This window comes from Paramormyrops kingsleyae, chromosome 8 (assembly GCF_048594095.1).
Source record: "Paramormyrops kingsleyae isolate MSU_618 chromosome 8, PKINGS_0.4, whole genome shotgun sequence".
In the NCBI taxonomy this organism is placed as follows: domain Eukaryota; kingdom Metazoa; phylum Chordata; class Actinopteri; order Osteoglossiformes; family Mormyridae; genus Paramormyrops; species Paramormyrops kingsleyae.
This window is the reverse complement of record NC_132804.1, coordinates 754,400-777,973: the sequence shown is the minus strand read 5'-3', so window position 1 is coordinate 777,973 and position 23,574 is coordinate 754,400. Positions and strand designations below refer to the sequence as shown.

The 23,574-nt window shown below is 41.6% G+C and overlaps 1 protein-coding gene across 2 annotated transcripts in view; it reads right to left on the bottom strand.

Moving 5' to 3' along the window:
- Positions 1-11,950: 11,950 nt before the first annotated feature.
- Positions 11,951-23,574, bottom strand: part of LOC111833098 (potassium voltage-gated channel subfamily B member 1-like) — a 64,272-nt gene continuing 52,648 nt past the window's right edge. For both annotated transcript variants that reach the window (XM_023791037.2, XM_023791036.2), the window contains exon 3: positions 11,951-18,624. In XM_023791037.2, the coding sequence (XP_023646805.2) occupies positions 16,663-18,624 (1,962 nt within the window). In that variant the 3' untranslated portion in view covers positions 11,951-16,662. The remainder of the gene's footprint in view (positions 18,625-23,574) is intronic.

Genomic DNA, 23,574 nt, shown 5'->3' with positions numbered 1-23,574 from the left:
CCACTTAAGACTTGGTTATTAATGATTTCTACCCAAAAATCATACTGTCACATTCATCGATTATTGGGTTCACATGCATCAGTGTAATAAATAACACGACAAGATTCTGGAATCTGGTACTTTGTTTACTGCGGTTCTTCAAAATAATACAGGAAGGCAGAGCAATCATCACTCACGAGAAGAGCAGAACTACAATGACAACTAATACTTTGTGCTTGGTAATACGGCGCTCTCACTTGGGTACAGATGACAAACAGGCGTCCATGCGGTGAGCTTACGAGCAACCGAAAAAAAACCCGTGCAAGACAAAACAAAATCCGTTATACAAGGGTGGAACTGGCTCAACTAATGAACACGTATAGAATATAGGAGGGGAAAAGGGTTTACAAGAGGAAGCAAAGTCAAACTCAAACCCATCCACACTACACTACTCCCCACAGGACTACCGTACAACTAGCAAAACATTTATCAAAATAACAGTCAAAGATTTGCTAACAATGACATTTAAAGGTTCATAAAGTCTTTCTCAAACTCTAGAAGTAATTTAACCATACACAGTGCATATTTCTGACTACTAACTGTTGTATCTTGCAGGTTTGTGAACTTCCCACCCTCTTCGTGTTCTCAGTGTTGCATCTCTCACTCTTGTAGTACTGTCCTCGTCTTCATCAATCCCAGATGTATGTCCTCTGTTCCCTGTCTGTCCATGTTTCACATTCTTCAAATTCTTTACTTGCATTTCAGCTTGACTCCACTGCCTCTGTCCAACTACCGTGTCACTGCTGGCCTGTGAGTGTTCCACTTGTTGATGAGTCCCAAGCTGTTTTGAAGAAGATGTACAGTGTTGTAGGACCTGGTTTCTTTGATGTCTGATCAATGCCAGTATTAACTCACTCTCGTATGGCTTGAGGTGATCATGAAGCGAAATCCTTCTCTGTTGCATCTCTGGACTCCATACAGTACTGGAACAAAGCATGCAGAGACTACGCATGGTCCTTTCCAGAGTGACTGTAACTTTGGACTCTGCCCCACCTGCTTGTTGGTATCCCTTACATAGACAAGGTCTCCTATATTGAAAGTCCTCTCCTGGGCCCTCACATCTTACAGCTTCTTTTGCCTGTGCTGAGTTGCTCATAGGTGCTCCCTAGCAGTGTTGTGGGCCTCCCTCATTCCATCCTCCAGATCATGGAGAAACTCTGAAACTTCCTTGCGGTTAGATTGTAGTTCAACAACACCAGTCTATATATCATGTGGTTGATGTGCCTCTCTGTCAAGCATTAACTTGTTGGGTGTGTACCCAGTTGCTGCATGTTTGGAAAGCTCCAGTAGACTGCCGTCAGAAGAGGTAAATGTTCATCCCAGTTTGTCTGACTCTTGTCCACATAGTTTCTAATCTGAAGCAGTGTATGGTTGAACCGTTCAACCTGACCATTGGATGCAGGATGGTTGGGGGTCATTCATGTTTTTGAGACATGCAAGAGCTGGCACACATTCTTGAAGAGGGAGGTTTCAATATTTTGCCCTTGATTGGTATGAAGCTCTAATGGGGCACCAAAATGGGCCACAAAGTCATACACTAGTTTTTGCAGGTGCACATCTAGATCGACTTCACTTGGACATCATGGGGCCTTTTCCACTGTCAAGTTCTGGGAACAGGTACATCCCTGTCATCACTGACCAGTTTACTCGATGGGTGGAGGCCTTCCCTGTCCCAGATCAAGGAGCCGAAACCTCCAGTGGCCAATACTACGAAGCGGGGTTACTGGCTTATCAGGGTAACTTGTCAGATTTAAGGTACCAGAGTTTAAATGGACTTCATATTCATTCACTTAAATTTTGCTCAGGCTACCTTAAATCCAACAATTTACCCCAATAAGCCAGTAATCCCGCTTTGTAGTACAGTGGTAGTATAACACTCTTGCATGTAATTCTATTTAGGGCCAACACAGCCAATGTAGTCTTACAACTGGGCTCTCCAATGCCACCTGTTCTTTAGTGGGAAGGGACCCAGCTTCTATCCACCTGTGTAGAATTGACAAGACAGGATCAGATTTCTGCTCCTGTATTAATTGTCCACTGCTGAATGGCTCTAGCCAGATTACAGATGGGATCTCTTATGAATGTTCTGGCTGGTCCTCTGCTTATCCCTGCCCATGTGTGCTACATGCACCTTCTCCCATTTTGATATACCTTACTGCCAGGGGTACAACATCATCAACATCTTCTAATCTTTCCCACTGCTCATGGAACCTACTGCAATAGCTACAGCCTCAACATGGCAAGTCTGTCAATTCTTTCCCTGCTGGTAGCAATTGCATTTGTCCCAGTTTTCTTCATCCTAACTTAACAGTGCATTAGTATCATTTCCCTGGCCTGTGCTTGATTTCAAATTCATACTGGCTTAGGTGTCCTTCAGGGTGTTTGAATCAAAACAACAAAGTGAGACTGTTGCGGTGGTCTGTGTGTAGAAGAAACCTTTAGCCTAGAAGATAGTGACGGAACTGCTGAGTGTACTGCACAATGGCTAAGGACTCGCGTCTTGTAACACAGTACGTCTTCTGGGTTGGTGTGAGGTGGCTGCTAGCATATGTGATCACTCTTTCCTCCCCCCATTGAAGTTGGGATAATACAGCTCCAATGCTGTGATTCGAGGCATCCATGTCCAGGATGTATTGACCTTTAAGTGATGGATATGCAAGGACTGGGGCACAAACAAGTTTATCCTTGAGATGGGAAAAGGCATGTTGCTGGTCTTTCACCCACAAAATGCAACTCCTTTTTTTCAGTAGGGTAACCAGGGGGTTAGTCAGTTCTGCAAAAGCTGGCACAAATTTGTGATAGTAATTACACAGTCTAAGAAAGGTCTAGAGCTCCTGTTTGGAGCTTGGGGATTGCCAGTTCTGTCACTGATGAGGGCTGGATTTGGGCTGATTCCTGCACTGCTAACAATGTGCCCAAGATAAAGGACTTGTTCTTTGAGAAGATGGCATTTAGATAGTTTTAATATCCATCTGAAGATACTCAGACATTATAGGACATCTTCCAGGTGAGTAAGGCTTTTGTCAATCCCTCTTCCTAGAACCATTTTGTCATCTAGGTATATCAGGAGTGTCTCCCATTGTAGCCCATGCAGTACAAGCTCCATTGTTCTCTGAAAAGTACTTGGAGCATTACATAGCCCAAATGGCATGTGGGTGTATTCATAGAGGCCCATCCATACTATCTATACTTCCAATATTTTATCACAAGAATTGAATAGTAATTTCAATGAGAAACATGATCTGGCAGAGGTAAATATTAAACATATTTATTGTCCAAATTGTTTGTGAGACAAAGCCAACACCAGTTAACTAGTTTTACAAAAAGTTATGTTTTTGTTTTAAAAACCCGAGAAGACTGGAAACTTCCGGTTATAAGCTGTGTCTTATCCTGCTTTTGCGTATGCTTCATTCAAACTAGGTGACACCATCTGGTTTCTGCTGATCTGGAGATATATCGTTGCAGTAGGCATGTGCCGACTGCAACCATCTGCATCCACAGTATGAACACAACCAGTCACACGAATGATCGTCTTCTGAATGGAAGCGCATGAAAGCGTATGCAGAAAGCATATAGTATGAACTAGGCTTAAGACAATTATCTTAACAACAGTCAAACTGTATGCATGCATTATCACTGTCAGTGATCTGCTGCAGAATGCCTGTCTAGCTTTGACGTAGCTACGGTGTTGCTCTTTGCCATCACTGTTCTTTTGAATTCTTCATATTGTACCTTAATAATTTTCTGTTCCGCTGCATTGTAACCCTGTTGCGATCCATGCTTATGTGGTTGGCTGATCGTTCAACACGTCACACTTTTATGTGCATGTGCTCAGGAAGTAATCTTGGTTTCAATAAGAAAACCTCGCTTGACATAGGCCTTGTTCACACGTACATGGGTATTTTTAAAAACATAGCTTTTACTATGCGTTTTGGCCTTTCCTCCACACGCAAATGGTGTTTAATGTCACTGATAACAGAACTTTTGTAAAATCCCATCCAGGGTGAAGATTTTAAGAAACTCCATTTTCAGTAGACAGGTAAAACTGAGTTTTTGGATTATAATGTCTAGGGGTGCACCGATCGATCGGCGCACCGATCGATCGGCCTCGATCACGTTAATTTGAGGGGATCGGAAATCGACCATATTCCCATGAGATCCACCGATCTTAGTTATATGCTTTTAACTCTTTGGGGTCGAGTATGTCGTCGACGACATCGCGTACTTTTCGCGTACTTTTCGTGTCTATTTCAGTTTATAAATATCTCGCTGAAATCTTAATGTATAATCATGAAAAAAACGCTGGCTAAATCCGTAATCTGTCTTCTTTTCAAAACGTCCATTGTCGGAAGTATTAAAGTTTTTTTAATTAGGTTAAATCGGCAAAAAAGTAAACCATGTCATCTTACTTTGTTTTACCTGCATCGGGGGCGTGTAGTACCGCTCTCACCCGAAGATCGCTATTCACATTCTAAATAGCCGCATTAGCGCGTATTCAAATCGCATTCGCATGGTAATTTGATTAACAGCGCAACGGTGAAACGCGATCCAGATACATCCCCTTCAGCGCCATAAAAGGGGGTTGGGGACGTGGCCAGGTGACAATGGCTCATTCATACACATGAAAGTTGCTACATATTCAATGAAAGGAGCCAGAAATAGTTACATGAGTTAGGTTTTTCTTATTTATTTATCCAAATTAATGTTGCATCTACACCATTTAGTCATCTTCATGTAGCCAAGACTTTGGTGATCAGATATCTGGGATCAAAACAAACTGCCAGCATTGCTTACTATGTACTTTTATAATGTTTCTGCAAGTGTTCCAAACTGCATTTTGCAATGTCTATACTTTGATGTCAAATTTCAAACTTAACAAAAATCTGACATATTTACAATATATATTAAAATAAAGATGAGTGTAATGGCAAAACAAATATATAAGAAATAATTTATTTGCCATGAATTAAGTGTGATGAAATGTGTGATCATGCCCCAGTCAGTGAAAGTGTGTTTCCTACCCCTAGGCCCCAGAGGGTTAAATCAGCCTTTTCTCCCATTCCCGAGAGAGGTGCAGTGCAGGCTGCCTCCCTCCCTATTTTTTGGACAAGTGTGTCATAACAGCTATATATATATTTTTTTTTTACAAAATTAGAGAAATTAAAGTCTGGAAGAAAAAATATGATTTTGTAGTTCAAACAGCAATGCTCATTTATATGTTCGTTTATATTTGAGGACACTACCTCATGTTTTGTGAGTATTCATATCAATTTACTCAATAAAAATGGAAACATTGAAGTAACTGTCTTTTAGTTATGAAAGAAACAAGATCGGCAAAAAAAAATCGAGATCGGCAGGTAAGGTTGCCTAAGGATCGGTGATCGTTGATCGGCCAGAAAACTGCAATCGGTGCACCCCTAATAATGTCACATTGTGTGCCATTGTCGTGTGGACAAGGCCATAGATGGTCTGGTATGCAGCTTCTTGATACCATCAATATCGGATTGTATGCATTTGGTTGAGTAAAGCTGGAACTTATCTTCGAAGCATGGCCTTGTTGAACTAGCTTCATGATACAGGTCATACAGTAGCATGAACTACTTAGAGGGTGGTGTCTCCCGCTAAGAAGAGAACCAGCGCTGTGATATTGAAAAGCAAGTGCTGTGTGGTGGGCAAGTGCTGTGCTCTAAACTGCCCCTCTGCCACAGCTTGGCTCCCCGGGTGTAACCCTAACCGCTCCCTTTAAGGAAGAAGACGTTTTGCTTCCACCTGCGCAGCAGAAGCCACCGCTTTTTGTAGCTTCATTTTTCTTGCCGTAAGCAGACTAAGAAAAACTCACGTTACTTGTTTGTTATTGTATGTTATAATCAAGCCTTAATTTAAGATTAATAACCTCCTGTAAAACGTTGCAAATGTGACAGTAACAACATTTTCTTTCAAATGCTACAGTGATGCTTTTCTTTTCAACGACACTCATTTGTGCAAATACAGTTGCCTACAGTCAAAAGAAGCGATTCATTTACTTGAATAATGTACCTTTAGATGTACCTGGCTGCTATGACAACTTAATTTTCCTCCGGGGATTAACAAAGTTATCCATCCATCCATCCATCCATCCATCATGTTTGATGCTTTGTTGAAGTCATTCTGCTTCAATATTTTCCCTATTCTGTCTTCTTTTCATAGCTATGTGGCAATTAGCTTCACACTCTGCATCGTCACACCTGGAAATGATCTAACATGGAACCAAATGCCAAAAGTCATCAGAAGTCAGCACATTTTCACTATCCACTGTACAGTAACTATGACGTCAGAGAAGGCAATCTGTAGCGGGGGGGGGGGCAGTTTAAAGTACAACACCTGTTACCACAACTTATCCTCAGAGTTATCTGGGTAAGCATGGAATCCGACTTAGTGATACAGGCCCCAGTTTCTGCCACTGATGTGGCTTGACTGACTGTATTAGATATGAAGTACAGTCATTGACAAAAGTCTTGTCACATAAGGACATAGTAACTTAAAAAGACATATAACTTTATTTCTAATCAATCAATTGTTACATTGAATGGATCAATTTAATGCCAAGGGCTTTCATATTAATAACTGGGTACAAAATGAAACAGTCAAAAAGTGTCCTGATGTTCACAGCTTGTTAAAGTCCATAACACCTGTTTTTGCAAGGACAAAAGTCTTGTCATGTCTTTTAATTATTCAACCAATCACAAATTAGAGGTTCACCTGTGACAAATATTGTAATGAACATAATCCCAGGTGTGTATAAAAAGAACCCCAGCACACCAGACCTTCACTTGAAGTGCAGCCTGGCTTCTGAAAACATGCCAAAGATTCAACCACAGACCAAGTCTGCTGCTGAGGTGGCAGACATCGTTAATGTATCCAAACGTCAAGTGGAGAGGATTAAAAAAAGATATGAAGAAACTGGTGATGTTCATGACAAGCCCAGGTCAGGCAGACCCCGTAAGACAACTCTTTGAGAGGACCGTTTGTTGCTTCGAAAGTCCAGGGTCAACCCTTTTTCAACTGCAGCAGAGCTACATCAGAACTGGTCACCAGAAACCGCTGTGTCTACAAGAACAGTTTCTCGAATTCTCGCACGCAGTGGTCTCCATGGCCAAATTAGTGCTCAGAAACCAGCATTAACAAGAACACAACAAAAAACCATGTTGAATTTACCAAGGCCCACAGCTTGCAGCAAGGATGGACAGAGGCAAAGTGGCAGAGGGTTGATTTTTCTGACGAATCATCCATTGAACTACATACCAAATGCCGCAAATACTGCAGGAGACCTGTTGGAACCCGCATGAACTCAAAATTCACCCAGAAAACAGTCAAGTTTGGTGGAGAAAAAATCATGGTTTGGGGTTACATCCATGGGGGTGTTCGAGAGATCTGCAGAGTGGATGGCAACATCAACAGCCTGAAGTATCAAGATATTCTTGCTGCCCATTACATTCCAAACCATAAGAGAGGGCAAATTCTGCAGAAGGATGGCGCTCCTTCTCATACTTCAGCCTCCACATTGAAGTTCCTGAAACTGAAGAGGATCAAGGTGCTCCAGGATTGGCCTGCCCAGTCACCAGACATGAACATTATTGAGCATGTCTGGGGTAAGATGAAGGAGGAGGCTTGGAAGACGAAACCAAAGAATCTAGACAAACCCTGGGAGTCCTGCAAAATTGCTTTCTTTGCCATTCCTGATGACTTCATCAACAAGTTATTTCAGTCATTGCCAAGACGTATGGATGTGGTCCTCCAAGCTCATGGGAGTCATACACATTATTAATTTTTTTTTCCAAGGCACCATGACTTTATGTTCTGATGTTATTGTAGCATGTTTGTGTATTCTAAATGAAATATATGTATAATTTCTACATTATTTTTGCATATGACAAGACTTTTGTCCAGGCAAAAGTTGACCTTTCTGTCCTAATTACATGACAAAACTCAATGAATGATGCAAAACTTTATTTTGGTATAATAAGCATAATCTAGAGGGCTTTGCCTTTTCTTATAAGCCATTTCTGATTCCAACTGATTAACTACAGGTCAAGTTATTATTTGTTGTTCCTACAACTTGGTTAAGCGACAAGACTTTTGTCAGGCACTGTAAATGATGGCTTGTAACGCTACTATATCACCACCTCTGTTTTCAACTAAATGGCTATATTGCTCTTTCATTGCAATGCATGTAAATGCATATATATTAAGGGCTGTCAGTTTTACTGGTGGTCCTTTTTTGGTCATAGTTTTAATTTACAGACATCCAGTGTATGACCTTTATGTATTATTTATAGCCTTTCTCTCAATATAGGCACTTTTCCGTTAGATCTGGACAGATCCTGTTCTGTCAACCTGTCACTCTATCACGTAAAATAAAACAATGAAGTAAAATGTATATTTTCTATTTCCATCCAGTCTAATTTATTGACATCACAGTCAACACTCTTGTACGTGTTAATGATATTATATGAAGTTTATAGGCTCGTGCTCATTTCTCATGTTGGTGGATTCTGGGGGCTTTGTCAGTGATGGAGCCAATGGGGAGGCTGGGGGGGGGGGCAGTGTCCCCCTAAAAATATATAAAATAAATATAATTTTACCAGTTCCCAAAATTGCATGAATATATACAAATCATAATAATTGTTGTGCAGTTTAAGAAAATATGGTAGTGTTTTGTGCTCTTAGCAGAAAAATCCTCTTAAGACTCCCCCTCCCTCATTTTGCTGTTGTCCTCTCCCCATGCCCCTCCCCTGAAAATAATATGGTGCCCCCAGTGGCCTTTGTTTTGGTTCAGGATATGATACATTTTTCACACATGACTCACGTTCACTCAATAGCTGAAAGCACAAGGTGAATACAAATAATTCTGAATGATCAGATAAGATCAGATGTTGCATTTCCCTGTTGAATCTTCTGGAATAACAATGTCTTCATCCATAGCGTACTAGAGGTCACTGAATGTTTTGAAGAACCGGATGTGAGTCATGATGAATGTTGGATGGATGGGAGATTCTCGAGTGTTATGTTTTCCACCAGCATCAACAAATTAATTTCTAAAAACATTTGTAGATGATGACCGGGGTTGATGATGACCGGGGTTGTAGCAGTACTCTTCAAGAACTTACCTCAAAGCAGTTTGATGGGGCTTTTATGACTTACTGTACAGTCTCTCCATGTCGTCATCTGGCCCCGGCCCCATCATAGCAGCCCCCCCCCCCCTGCCTATAGCTCATCCCCACTGGGGGCTGGGTGGAGGGGCATCTGGCCCTGGCCTCATCACAGCAGCCCCCCCTGCCTATAGCTCATCCCCACTGGGGGCTGGGTGGAGGGGCATCTATATTGAGTCTATAAAGAAGTAGCCAAAGTAACTACTGAAAATTCCATAACACAACTTTCTGCTAAATTATGAAACTTCCTGTTTATGACTGAAAATAAACAGGAAAACAAGATGACAGAGGTATGAAAACAGTGAATTCTGTTTTACTTGCCGGTTCCCTGCAGTGCAGCACGAAGGGATTAAGCCCCAGCTGGATTCTTACATAATTTCCCCATGGCTAGATGTTTTTTTCCAAGATATTTTTAGGTGTTTTAGTCACCTTGATTATAAAATCACTCCAGTTTTACAGAAGTAACATATCGTTATAGAAGAAAAGGCTCAGCACTAAAATATAGATAACTGTAATTCTCAGGCAGATTTTTCAATAAACTATTCTTTATTCAAATGAGTATTTTGCAACCAAATGAGTCAAATCAATAGGCCTGGTTTAAAAATAGCTGTGCTTTTAAATTATTTTGTAATGATAAGATGGTTTGGACTATAATTCCCAGTAAAATGGGAAACTTTTTTAATAGCCAGTGGTGTTTTTAATTGCAGTGCCTCTCAGTCCCTGTGCTGGTAGTACACTGGGTGTAAAGGCCATTATTTCAAATGAGACCTTAATTAATATGCCTTAACTGATTCAATAAATCATATAATTGAAATCACATGAAACATAACATTGTTTCAGTCATTGTTATTATGTTGAACCAAAGGCACCATTTAAATAATCTATATTAAATACAGATTATTCTGTTTGCTGGTTTAATAAATGATTAATGGTACTTTTCATAAGTACAGCAGTTTGTATTTTCTGAATCTGGATGATATCACAGGAAGTACAAGGCAGAGGATGACAGTCTGTCACAAGGCACTAACACTTAGAGATGTCGATTTGGCCAAAAAAGCACACTCTCAGTGTGGAGTTTGTATCCACAACAGGACCACCTACTTGGCACTGTGTCATTTAGCGTATAATTTAAGCAGTTAGACGATCATAGATTATCTGCAGGCTACGCGCAGGATGAGTCGCCAAGACCTTGAATGGCACATTTTGAGGCTGGAAGGCATCAATGAATCATTAAAACCTTGCTGAGAGCAGAAAAGTCAGCTCCTTAAAACAAGGATTTATGTGTCACATACAGAATATTAGATACCTGGTTGGTATTTGAATTGTATTATAAGCACCCACTCAAATCTCTGAATTGTGTCAGGGTTTGCTTTTGACACGATCATGTCTATGACAGGTTCTGGCCATTGAGTCAATTTCTACGGAACACTCTTTCATATAAATATTAACCTAAAGCAATTCTGTTTTGAACATAAAACAGTCCAAATCATTTATATGTAATGGTGGGCTGGGAAAATTTCTTCAGTTGGTGTTGGAGTTCGACACTAGGTGGGGCCACTAGACTGACAGATGTCTTACCAGGTTCGGATTCTGGTGCGATGGGAAATTATATAATTTAGCATATTCACATAGTTTGTTCCTGCTGACATCACTTATAAAATATATTTTGAATTTGTCTCTCCTTGTCTGTCTCCTCTGTCTATAATACGCTGTAGGTGCTTCCAGCTGCGGGCTGTGAGGGAGCATCGACTCTTCGGATGTGTGTCAGCAGATCTTAGGCCTGTCAGTAGCTTTTTCTATCCCTGCTGGTGTGGGGAATTTAAGTCCAGAGTTTCAAAGGACCTGTCCATGCATATATATAGATGCTAGTGGCCAACTTTAGAATGAGTCAAAAAGGCACGACACTTAGCTGACATGTAACATACAGCATATAGTGCCTTGAACCTTTAGGGCTGGGACACTGATGGGATTAAACTGTCACTTTTGGTTGGTCTAACCGAATAAGAATGGAACAGAGAAATGGAATAAGGCAGTAGGTATCTGAGGACATGGGATTATGTGAGACAATGTGACTTTGGAATCATTATTGCTCCCGTCTCTGCTGCAAATCGCTCTTTGTGTGTGGCCTTGAGTTTGTGTTTATGTGAATGTCGTGTGGTGGGCTGGCTTCCCGCCAGCATGTACCCTGCCTTATGTCCTGAGCTTGGGATAGCTTGTGGATCAGAGCAGTCCTGTGTTCTTTGCCACCATTTGCAAGTGAGCATCTTCTCCACTATGAAGTCAGCAGAGAACAAAAAAGATGCTAGACTGTCTCATGCAGATCTTGTACAATTACAGCAATGCACTCCAGGAGACCTGAGCCAAAGGTCAGATGGGCTAACCCAAGAAGGTGACAGTAACAACACATATTCACTATTTCTTGAGCACTTCGCAGCAGGTACAGAAATGACACTTTTAATCTTTCTGCAGGGACAGGTGTGTATTTTTGGCAATTTGAAAAGGGCAGTATTGAGTCTTGACATCAGAATGTCAGCTTTCATGGAGGTTAGAAATCCATTTGCATCTGATAACTGCGTTTGTTGTGCAAAACATTTTTTTCCTGGCCAGAATATGTGCAGTGTGCTCTGGCATTCTCGGCTGTTTGGACAGCTGCAGCTGTGTGCTATCAGATAGATCTGCCCCAGCAAATAAAAAGAAACAAAAAAAAAAACAGCCAGAAAGAATAATTTGAATCCTTTATTTAATCTTCCATTGGCCATGGGGAAAACATCACTTTAGAAAGAAATAAAAAGTCCCTCAGACATTTAGACATTTTCTTTGCAGGACAGTATGGGAACTGTAGGTGGCGCCACCTAAAGCATCTCATGCATCCACAGACGTGACACCGTACAGAAATAACCGTTTAGAAAGTCGACAGGTAGAAACAAGGTAGGAAACCATACAAAACAAACAACCTTGATACTGACAAACGACATTGTGGGCGAGCAGGTGGGTGGAGTCTCTGTAAGAGATGGCCGTTAGTGGGTAAGATAAATGTGTCATTAATTAATATACGTCACATTTGGCTGCTCCCCTTTTTTTTATTCAGTTTTTTTTTTTACTAAAACAAATAAACCAAATAAAGCGAGTCACAAGGATTGTGCTTTCTGCTTAAAATATAACATTTCAGCGCCTGTCTGCTTCCTTTTTGAGAAACAATGCATCGGTCTTGTGCACTAATGAAGATAGGAAATGCCCAGACGCTGAGCTCATCTGAGGAGAGAGATATTGCTGACTAATATAAAGTGCCCATAAAAGAAACAATCAAACAGGCATCAAGAAAATATCTTCCAAAGGAGCAGCATCATTGTCACAGTCCATTATTAGCTAGGAACGTTTCATGTGGGAGGAGGGAAGCAGATGACGTAAAAAATGAATTAACTGTTGTAATTTTTGTTTGACTCACAAACTGGGTCTGTTTCGCCTACTTGTCTACCTGGAGCACAGTGTTTACCTGGAGCGTGACGAAGCAGTGTGTGAAAGCGCGTGTGAAGCTGTGTGGGCCACAGCGCAGCAGGAAGGGGAAGGCGCAGCAGGAAGGGGAAGGCGCAGCAGGGCGGCTGCCTGTCTGTCATCGCCTTCCAGCCAGGGCTCGCCACAGCACACTGATTGCCATCACACCGCATCACCTCACCCAGTAATAGATGGCTTATACATTTTACGCTTTAAACACCAATGAAAATAGTATTGATCTTCTCTGTTCACATAGCAGTGACAAGAACATGGGGAAAAATTGTATGTAAAGGCAGACAAGCGGCAAATATCAAATCATGCATTAGGAATATTTTTTTAGATGCATATAGAAAACACTGTTTGATCCCTTGTTAAACCTAACGGATTTTTTAAAGGTTTTACTAAATTCCAAGTCCCTGCTCTGTATGTTAATGAGGTGCTGTGTGGCTCTGAGGGTCAGGGGCTCTGTACCGGTGACCAGAAGGCTGCCAGTTCAAATCTTGTGCCCAGCATTGTGATGTCACCTCTGGAGCCCTGAGTGGGGCCTTTAACTCCAGTTGCACCCGGGACTGGCTGACCCAACTTTCTCAACTGTACATCACTTTGAATAAAATTATCTATATTATTAATTAAATAGCATGGTCTTTTTATCTATGTGTTAAGGGAACGTGTGCTGGGCTAGACATACATTAATTCTGATTGATGACAAAAAAGAAGGTGTGGTTCAGATGTGTTTACACCACAGAGCTTTCCCTTCTGTTCTGCTGACCTCTCCCTCTTCCAACTCAAGCACCGGGCCAAATTTTGCATCTGACAAAAGTTTAATTTTCAAGAGCTCAGAGACAGCCACCACCAAAGGCAGGGGTGAAACCAAACCCATCTCAATGGTGTAATCCTTCTTCCTGCCAGCACATGCTGGTATTTATAGAAAAGATGGCTTATTAGATGGAGAGACACAAAAGCTGACTTTACAGTCTTTCTGCTCTTTGTGGAGGAAACAGCACACACATACACATAATTATCAAAAACTGGCGAATGATGGCAATTATCTTCATCTTTGTTAGCTTCTCCTTCCTTTGGGGCCGTGGAACCTGAACGGATTATAATGTGGCCGGAGCTTTGAGCAGGTCGAATGGAATAAGCCAGAAATGCATGCAGTGTTTAAATACAAACCAAAGAGATTGAATTGCATGTTAATCCTGTTAAGTGTAATGACATTTTTCCCTATTAGTCGATGGTGCTCCGCCCTGTGTAAACAAGACCCACGATGGCAGATTCAAATATAGCAGCTAAAGCATCAGATGTGAAACAACCAGCGAGTGACAGTGTGAAGGGGAAGATACATTTTTTTCTGACACCTTTCATCTCCAGCCAAGAGGACTTAGACCTCAGAGCTCAACAGACATGTTCCTTTTGCATGTTTTATTGATGCCACGATAAACAGTGAAAACTCCATGTGCCTGGATACTGTGGCAGTGGAGTTCCGCCCCCGGAAAATGGGGACCACTCTGGAAGGGGTGCCAAGATATCATCGTAGGGGCTTCCTCTTGCTTCCACCTCACCCGCCATCATGAACTCACGATGACTCCAAAGATCTGGCTGCAGAGTGATGTGTGTTTCTGAACCTCATGGGTGAATAAGCATTTCTGGATTTGCCTGTAAGTCTGCAGTAATGTATTAGATGCCGTGTGAAAATAAGACACTTGAGGCGCCAGTCGGTGAATCAGGTGAATAATAACAGGGACGGGCACTGGGAAGGACTGTCACCGTGACTACGAGCCATTGTAGGTTGCCATGGAAACTAAACTGGCTTTTGCATATTTTCCTCTACCTGGGTGGGTCGTTTTGCCTGGGATTGATTGTGAGAACATTACCGGCTGCCCTTCATTCATATTGGTGTTCGCTTGAGGAGATGTATTTTTTAATTACAAATCGGGCTTCCTAATGTGAAGGCTGATTGCAAGGAACATGACACATTTGTTTGTTTGGAAAACATCACGACTTTGAAGCACAAGGCACAAAATATCTCCTGTACTATTTTAACACCAAAGCACAGAAGTACAACAGAAATAGAAAAATATGCGGAAAAATAAACCTTGAGGTCACGATTTCTTTTTAAGATTATGTCTCTGTGCATCAAATGAGCTGCTACATACATTTCTTTTAGAAATATCAAAGTAAAGTTCTTATAAAGTGCATGAGAATTTGGGATAGTCATGATGTTTACATGATCAGATACAGTCGAAGGAAATGTGTGTGCGTGTGTTTGTGTGCTCACGCATGCATGTGAGAGTGTGTACATATATACACGTGTTCTGCACATAAGGAAGAGTAAGCTGGTCCAGAGAAGCTGTCGGCTGATCTTCCCTCCGCAGTCCTCGATGTGGACTGCATCCAGCGCAATGCTGAATTACTCTCTGGCTGTGAGATACAATGCAGACCCTCCACTGTTTCACTTCTGCTTTTCCTTTCTCTCCTCCTCTGCTGCTCTGGAGTTGCCAGACAGAAGTTTTCATGTTGCAGTCTGTGTATCCGTGTACGTTACCCTAGAGCCAGACATAACTAGCTGCTGCCGCTCTCCCAATCCAGCTGAAAAGAAAATCTCTTTGGCTCTTCACAAAAAAGCAGATTAATGTGAGACAGAAGATGATGGCGAACAACATAAAGTCATTTTCTCTTTACATTAATAAGTATGATTTCACAATTTCTGATAATTGCTCCTGGTCCTTACAAAATAGTTCAAAAATATACATTTTGATACTTTTTCTAAACATAAATCTGTCCTCTTCTTCAAGTTCTCAAAGTAATAATCATATGATGTTTTTCTCTTTATATAATTTAAATTATTCCTGATATACTATTTTATATAACTCGTCTGCTGTCCTAAATCAGTGCTAAGTGCTTTGATAATCAGAATTCTTTCAGTGCTTTTTTTAAGCGTTGTTTTTTCCATGCAAGGCTGAGAGCCTTGATTTGGAAAATGCAGATAAAGTTCAGAATCTCAGGAACCTTACAAAAGCCATTGTAGGCCTTTCGTCCTGACTCCCAGTGAGACTGATGAAAACACTGAAACAGGTGAAAGGTGCATATACTGTGTACCCAGAATTTGAGAAGCATCATACTGATGATGTCACACATGGTAAGAATCGAATGTGAGCATTATGAGCATTTGTACCTAGTCACAGCACAGATCTCTTTCATGATAACAGCACACATAATTCTACTTACATAAACAGTCATGAAAAAACAGGCAATGAAAGCAGATTTTGCTATAGATTATCTTATATTTTTCATGAAATTAAATTTAAAAGGTTAAATTAATGATAAAATTCATGTTGAGGTGTGTTTATATGAATATTGGAATATATATCTTGAAATATCTCCAGATATATCCATACAGACACACAATAAACATTTGTATGCATACACGCACACATATAACTAAGGCCAGTTTTTAGGACAAAAAAAACCTACAAAGTAAATCACAATTGCATCAAACTCAGTCTCCTATCATTTGTGCCTAAGCTAAGGTGTGACATGGGCTTCAGCAGACTAAGGCTTACTGAGCCATCTCAGGGTGAAACGCATTCCCTTTGAGCGCAGCGACACTCCTATTTCTATTCCCTTCTCATGGACCTTGTGCTCTGGCCATCCTATCCTGCCCGGTCCTGCTATATGGCTCCACAGGCTGTGCAGCTCTGTCCATAAGGCGGAGCAGGAGAATATTGGAGAGGGAAGGTTCTCATGCAACTTCTAAAGCCCCCACCAGTCAAAGCAGAGAGTATCTGAACCTTGGCTATGCCTGTGTCTTAGTCAGAAGTTTGATGTGACATGCAATAAAGCGCCTGGTGTGTTTCATATGTCTATTTTATGTCATTCCACTTGCTCATCCCTCCCACCCCATTTTGTTCCAGCCTGTTCTCTGGCCCAGATCCCCTGAATTTCAGATGCTCTCGTCGTAGCTGCTGGAGCGGAACCTTTCTTTCAGGGGAACCCGCACGTTCTGAGTCACGTGGTTCTCCTGCCCTGTGCCCAGGCGATTCTCTGATGGGAGGACACAGTTCTGACCCAGCACCCTCTGGGAAAGCTCCAGGTGGTTGGTCCCCCGTTGATAGTTGCTGTTGATGCTGAACTTTGGACCAGTGCTCTTCAGCAGCCTCTTTGAGGGACTAGATTCAGATCCATCTTGTAGGTGATCCTCGTCGTCAGTGTCAGCGTCAATATACTTGCTGATTGATGCGTCATGGAAGGTGAAGACTGTAGGCATGCGACTCTCTGGGGACTTGGGTGGAGTCTTACTACTGGCTGTTGTGTAAACAGACACTTCAGGACTCAAAAGCGACTGATCTGAGAAAGCCGAGCTTTCAGATTGAGCTGCACCAGTCCCCTGTGCCAAAGGAGAGGGGCCAGTGTCCCTAGCCCTGAAATTGACTTTCAGGGAACGGGTCTTGAGTGGGTTCCCAAGGCACAGACCACGTGGGCTTTCAGAGAAAATGTTGTGTCGAGAGCCCTCACACTTGGCACTTATCTCTTGAATAGAACCAAGCTTGTGTGACTTTGTGTTGCGGGGAGATAGCATAGGCTCATGTTCCAGGGTGGTTTCAGGTCTGGAGCTGGTACTGACTAAGCCACTGGCAACAGGGCTGTGCGAGAAGCGTGAGCTCTCTGGGAAATCTGCGGCACAGCTAATGAAGCTGTCGATGCTGGACATGCTCCTCATGTCCACAATGCCTGCAGGTGTGGTCAGCAGAGGGTCAGCCCTGCCCAGGATGTTGCTCATCTCAATTTCATCTTTCTGCTTGGCAGCTTTTAACGATGAGCCTTTGTCTTTGCTGTTGAGATTGGGCTGTGATTGAGTCTTGGCCATCTTATTATACATTTCCTCGAGCTTCTGTACACTGAGGTTCTGTGGACTACATGGCCGGGCCTTGTCTGGGGAGCCAGAGATTTTCCCATCCAGTGACTTGTTTGAACTTGTTTCTGAGGCTGTGCGCTTTGGTGTCCACTTCAGTCGTGTAGGCGATAGGTGATTGTCCTGCACCTTCTCCTTCTTCCCCATGTTCTCCCCATTTTTCTCAATGACCACATCCATGAGCTCAGTGCTGCGGGCATATGCATCCTTCATATTCATGGACACAATGCTGCCATTTCTCTTGGCCCTTTCCAGAGCTTCTCTTCGTTTGATGGCTTTCTCCTGTCTCTTCTGCTCTTTGTAGAATTCAGAGAAGTTGTTCACAATGATTGGGATAGGCAAGGCTATCACTAGTACTCCAGCAATGCAGCACAAGCCACCAACAATCTTTCCCAGGAGGGTCTTTGGATAGATGTCCCCGTAGCCTACCGTTGTCATGGTGATGGTGGCCCACCAGAAGGAGGCAGGGATGCTTTTGAACTTGGTGTCGTCCTCATCCTTCTCAGCAAAAAACACCAGGCTAGAAAAAATCATGATGCCCATGGCAAGGAAGAGGATGAGTAGGCCTAGCTCATTGTAGCTACGTCTCAGTGTGAAGCCTAGAGACTGCAGACCAGTGGAGTGTCGTGCTAGCTTGAGGATGCGAAGGATTCGCATGATACGGAAGATCTGCACTACCCGTCGCACATTCTGGAACTGTAGCACGCTCTTGTTGGATTCCGTCAAGAAGATCGTGACATAGTATGGTAGGATGGCCAACAAGTCTATGACATTCAAGGGCCCCTTGAAAAATTTCCACTTGTTGGGTGAAGAGAGGAAGCGCAACAGGTACTCCATGGTGAACCAGGCAATGCAAACAGCCTCCACGTGAGCCAGCTGGGGGTTGTCTGTTACCTGGCCAAACTCATCTATGTCCTGCAGCTCGGGAAGTGTGTTCAGGGACAAGGCAATCGTCGAAAGCACGATGAATAGGATGGATATGATGGCCAGGACCTGCGGGATAAGAGACAACAGTAATGAAGTGATGTCTTCTTAAAAATGGTATACAACAAGTAAAGAAGCATAGCAAATCTGATTGGCATTTCCTACATATGTATATAGCATATCTATTTTAAAGTATTTACTCTGAAATATATTCATGAAATATGTAACAAGTGGCATTCAGAAGTTTTGGGTTAATTTAGCCTTTGCACCTTTTGTGTTGGATTATATTATCATTCCCAGCAGTATTAATGGAAAGGCTGGTGTTAAGGGAGCAGAACAGTAGAAAGTGACATTTAATACATGGATGGTCAAACAGCCAGTACGATCTAGCAATGCTTACAAGTTTATACACAAGACTGGGCAACAAAAGATTTGCACCAGAGTTTAATGGCTTAATGTGCACTCTTTTATTCTTTTTCACAAAGGCAAAAAGATTAAATGTTATTTATGTTTCATTTTGCCTATATGCCCTTCCATATAAAAAGCTTTTATGTAGAAACTAAAATCATTTGAGCAGTATACACTATATTATGTTTGCCTGACATTTAAATTGCCTCATGGAGTAAACAGGGAAGACAAACCTTCTTCCGGTAGCTGTCAGATGCTGATGTTTAAATCCAGTTACGCTGCTACTCTGATAAAGTTTGAATTGAATCTTTCCACTCTCATTATCACTGCAGATTGCCTGAACAGAAAGGCCTTTAATCCTGTCCTTTAATCATGAATAATGGCTGCAGCAATTATTTTAGTCCCCATGGAAAAGCACCTGTCATATTTTTACTTCTTTATCTTATTAATTTTCTTCTAAGATATTTGTTTATCCATCTATTAATTAATTAATATATTTATTTTTATCAATATAGTGTCCATGGCTTAAAAAAATTAACTAATGATTAAAATGCTTCATCCATCCATCCATCCATCCATCTGCCCATTTTCCCAGCTGTACAGGGCTACAGGAGCAGGGGGACACCCTGTGTGGGAAGCCAGTCTATTGTACACGTAGCACGACTTCTTTTATTCTGGGTTATAAATTTCTTCATTAACCACATGTTGCCCCTTTACTTCTGTGCTTCTGGAGTATGTAGGAGCATTTAAGTTACTCAGGTTGGATGTATCTGTAAATGTTCAGTGTTTGTTATGCGTATAATGTTGTTTATACTTGAAATCCTTGACATTTACATTACACATATGCGCATAAGCAGTCCCAGATTATGTTTAATACCTACACCCCAATTTAGGAGTGTCAGATAGTTATACTGTGTCCCTTGGCTCATTACAATCCTGTATCTTGACAATAGTGACGCATTTAGTATGTCCTGATCCATGGCCTTCCCCAGAAGCTGGGTTTGAAACAAGTTAACAGCCAAGCACAGGATAACTTCCTGAAACAACTCATGCTGCTTTGGTTTTTATGAACCCTGGCAGGTGTCCAAAAAAATCATGATGGCAACATGAAAGGCAGAGGTCAGCTAACTGCAAAAGCTGGCAAGGAGAGAGTCTAACCTGAGTCATCACAAAGAAAAGGTGAAGCTGAGAAGCTGAATCGTTTTAGAGTAAGAAGAGGCTACAGTTGCATCCCTAACAGGTAATACCTGCTCTCACAGGACTCAACAGCAACCTTGTCCTAACTGTTCAATGAAATGAATGGTGTAGTGAAACAAGCCACTAAAAGGCGTAAAGACCATAGTGACTCACAAACTTTTAAGCTCCAGCAGTTTTTACAGAGCCTGCCCTCCTGCTCTCTCACTGCTACCAGGCAGGTCATTTTCCTGCTAATGCCGACTAGCAGAAATCCTCGCTGCCGTGTCTCGCAGGCTGTCATCTCTCACACACAAAAAGCTCAGCTCCTTTTTGCGTGATTTGCAAAGAAAATGTGCCAGAAGTTAGATTTATACGTGCAAGGTACAGGCTAGTTTTGTCATCAGAGTTTGCTTGCTTATTTTTCACCTATCTTGCAATCCCAGGATCAGCCGGCAAGCCGTTGTGGAAGAAAAAAGGTATCTATTCAACTTCTCCAGTTATTCAGTCACTTCCTTGGTTTAATTTTCTTTCTTTTCTTTCTATATGGTTGCAGAGGGGTGTAGAGTAGCTGAAAGATTACGGGCAGGCTTGGAAGAGAATATCCTATATATGGAAAATGAAACATCTGTTGTCACCCATACAGAGGTACCACACTGTTAGGCAGTTGTGGTTAGGCACTGTTAGCCTAATGATTAGGGAAGGGCACTTGTAATGGAAAGATTGCTGAGGTACCCTGAGCAAAGTATCACTCCCAAGCACTGCCTCTCGGGCGCTGAGTTAGCTGCCCCCTGCTGTGTCACAATGTTACATATTGGTTAAATGCAGAGGACATATTTTGTTGTTGTGTGCTGCAGTGTGTCAACAATGACAACGTTTCACTTCATTTCACTTAAAAAGCTGCAAAGAGAGGTGAATTTGTGCTTGTACTACAGAGACATCCTGAAATTGGCCAGGACAATTTTATTGGGAAGTTAGGGGGGAAAATGCATTGTAGACATTTTCAAGCAATTTTTCTCCCTTAAATAGTCCCACATAAATTTTCAATAATCTAATCCCTCATTCAGCCTGTTCAAACGGAGGCAATGGCTCACTCTCCTGTATCACAATAAACATGGAGAGAAGACAAAATGGTGGGGGGCGGTGGCACTGGAGTCTACTACCATCTCCACTGTCTTTACAGCTCCAGATTATTCTGCCTGTACCAGGTCACCAGATTTTGAATTCCCCCCCCCCCCAGAAGTTACGCCCCACCTGTAACGAGGGCTACACAAGGGACAGGTGCAGGTCATATCAATTAACTAAACACTAGGGCTGGGAACAAGACACAGGTGAAAGTCCTTATCACTAAACACTCAGGACAAAACGCTAGGAATGGGATGGTTAGCGACACCTGCTGGCCAAGCCGAGGCGAACGGCAGGGCAGGGTGGGGACTGCTCTTGACACCATGGTCATAGTAGCATCACAAGAGGAGACTTGACCCAAGGATGTTACTCCAAATGGTGGAGAAAGAACCAAGAAAAACCTCTAAACAAATCCAAGGTTAGTTTCAAGCTCAGGTTCTGTCTACACTAATACGTTTTCGTTTAGTAACTCAAAAAAATTCTTCTGATTTAACCTTCTGTCTGCACTACCATGGATTTTATTTTCCCCAGAAATGGAGAAAAATTTCACCGCTCTCCCATAACTAATCTTTCTGTAAACGCATTATTCAAATTTGTTGCGCCTACATCAGTGAACTCCGATTGGTTCATACTTAGCTCACGACCCTTTTCTGATTAGCTCTCTTTGTTTCGATGTATCTTTTCCTGATTGGTTATTCTTCAAGGGAATGAAGAATGCTTCGCCTTTGATTTCATGTGAACATGGAGGATGTACAGGGCTTTCACTACCTGGCATATGTTGTTTTGCTTATTTGTGTGCAGCTAAATCATGTTCTGTGTACATTGTATGGTGTTTACAACTATTGTGGAGTTCAAAACAAGACTATACCTGAGCCAAGGTTAAGTGCAACTGTAGCTTATGATAGACATTGAACATCAGAGTGCACTGGAACTGGGGGGAAGAGATCGAGATGAGTAGTGACTAAATTTCTGGATCCCTGTGTTGTTGCTGTGATGGTTCCTATTATGTACAGCTTTGTGTTTGCGACACTACAGTACTGTGATATTTCGCTTTTGCTAAATAATATACATGCGTTTACTTTAAACACATGGTTGTGTGTGAGATTAATCAACAGTCACGTGTTTATAAAAACTGAATTTTATTACTAATTAAAGTCAAAATAAATGATTCAAAGTATATACTTTGCCACTTATTTGTAAAATATTTTGGTTGGACAAAAAAGGTGCAAATGACACGATGTGCTGCAGCAAACAAAATATGAACAACCACTCAGAGCTACATCATTAGCCTTTCACACGGAGCAGTGTGAACGCTAGTGATAGTGGTAGTGCAAACGCAGATATTTCCCTTTGGAATCTCCCGCAAAAATAATGTATTACTGCAGATGTAGCCAGAGTACAATCATTTCAAGTCACACATCAGGAGATATTTGAATGAAAATGGGCTCCATGGCAGGAGACCAAGGAAGACCCCTCTTCTCAAACTGAGACATAAAAGCCTGCTTGGAGTTTGCCAAATTGCATGTGGACAAGCCACAGTCGTTCTGGAAGAATGTCCTTTGGACTGAAGAAGTTAAACTGGAGCATTTTGGTAAATCACAGCAACTGTATGTTCACAGGAAAAATGAGGAGTGAGTAGTGAATTATTTTACAATGTGGAAGAAAAATCAAACATTATGCAAATCATATATTAATCCAATCAGTAACTAATAATGAAATTTATGGCAACACTGTTAATTCAGATATGATGATGTAATGACTGAATTATGATTTGATACATTTAATGCGCTAAACCTAATACAAGCTTGCATTTAGATAATAGGCTTTCATTTAGGTAAAGGGAATTAACATGTTTTGGCATTACAAACTTTTTGCAAAAGGTCAAGGTACTGATCTGATTCAAGAAGTAAGGCTGCTGCAGTAAACAGTTATAAGAAAAATGTCTAAATTGGGAGTCAAAAGTCGGGAAAAGAGAACTAAAGGAACGTATGGAGAAGTGAGACAAATATGTTTTGAAGGAGACGATGTAATCACAAAAGTGATCATGAAAAGGTCAAATTCTTTTTATCTGATAATGTATTGAGCTTAACAGAAGTAACTGGTGTCTGAAGATATCTGACCCCTCCCTAAACTGTCTGTAAGCTGCCACATTTTTTGGCTATTAAAGATGTAAGCACCTGTTGTTCAGGGAACAGAACACAAGACGCATGAAAGATTGCTGAGTGCCTGTTCCCCAAAGCTTTGCAAAAGAAATAAAGTTTTGTCAAACTCTTAAATCAATCGATTTCTTCAAAATTTCTACCACAACAAAAT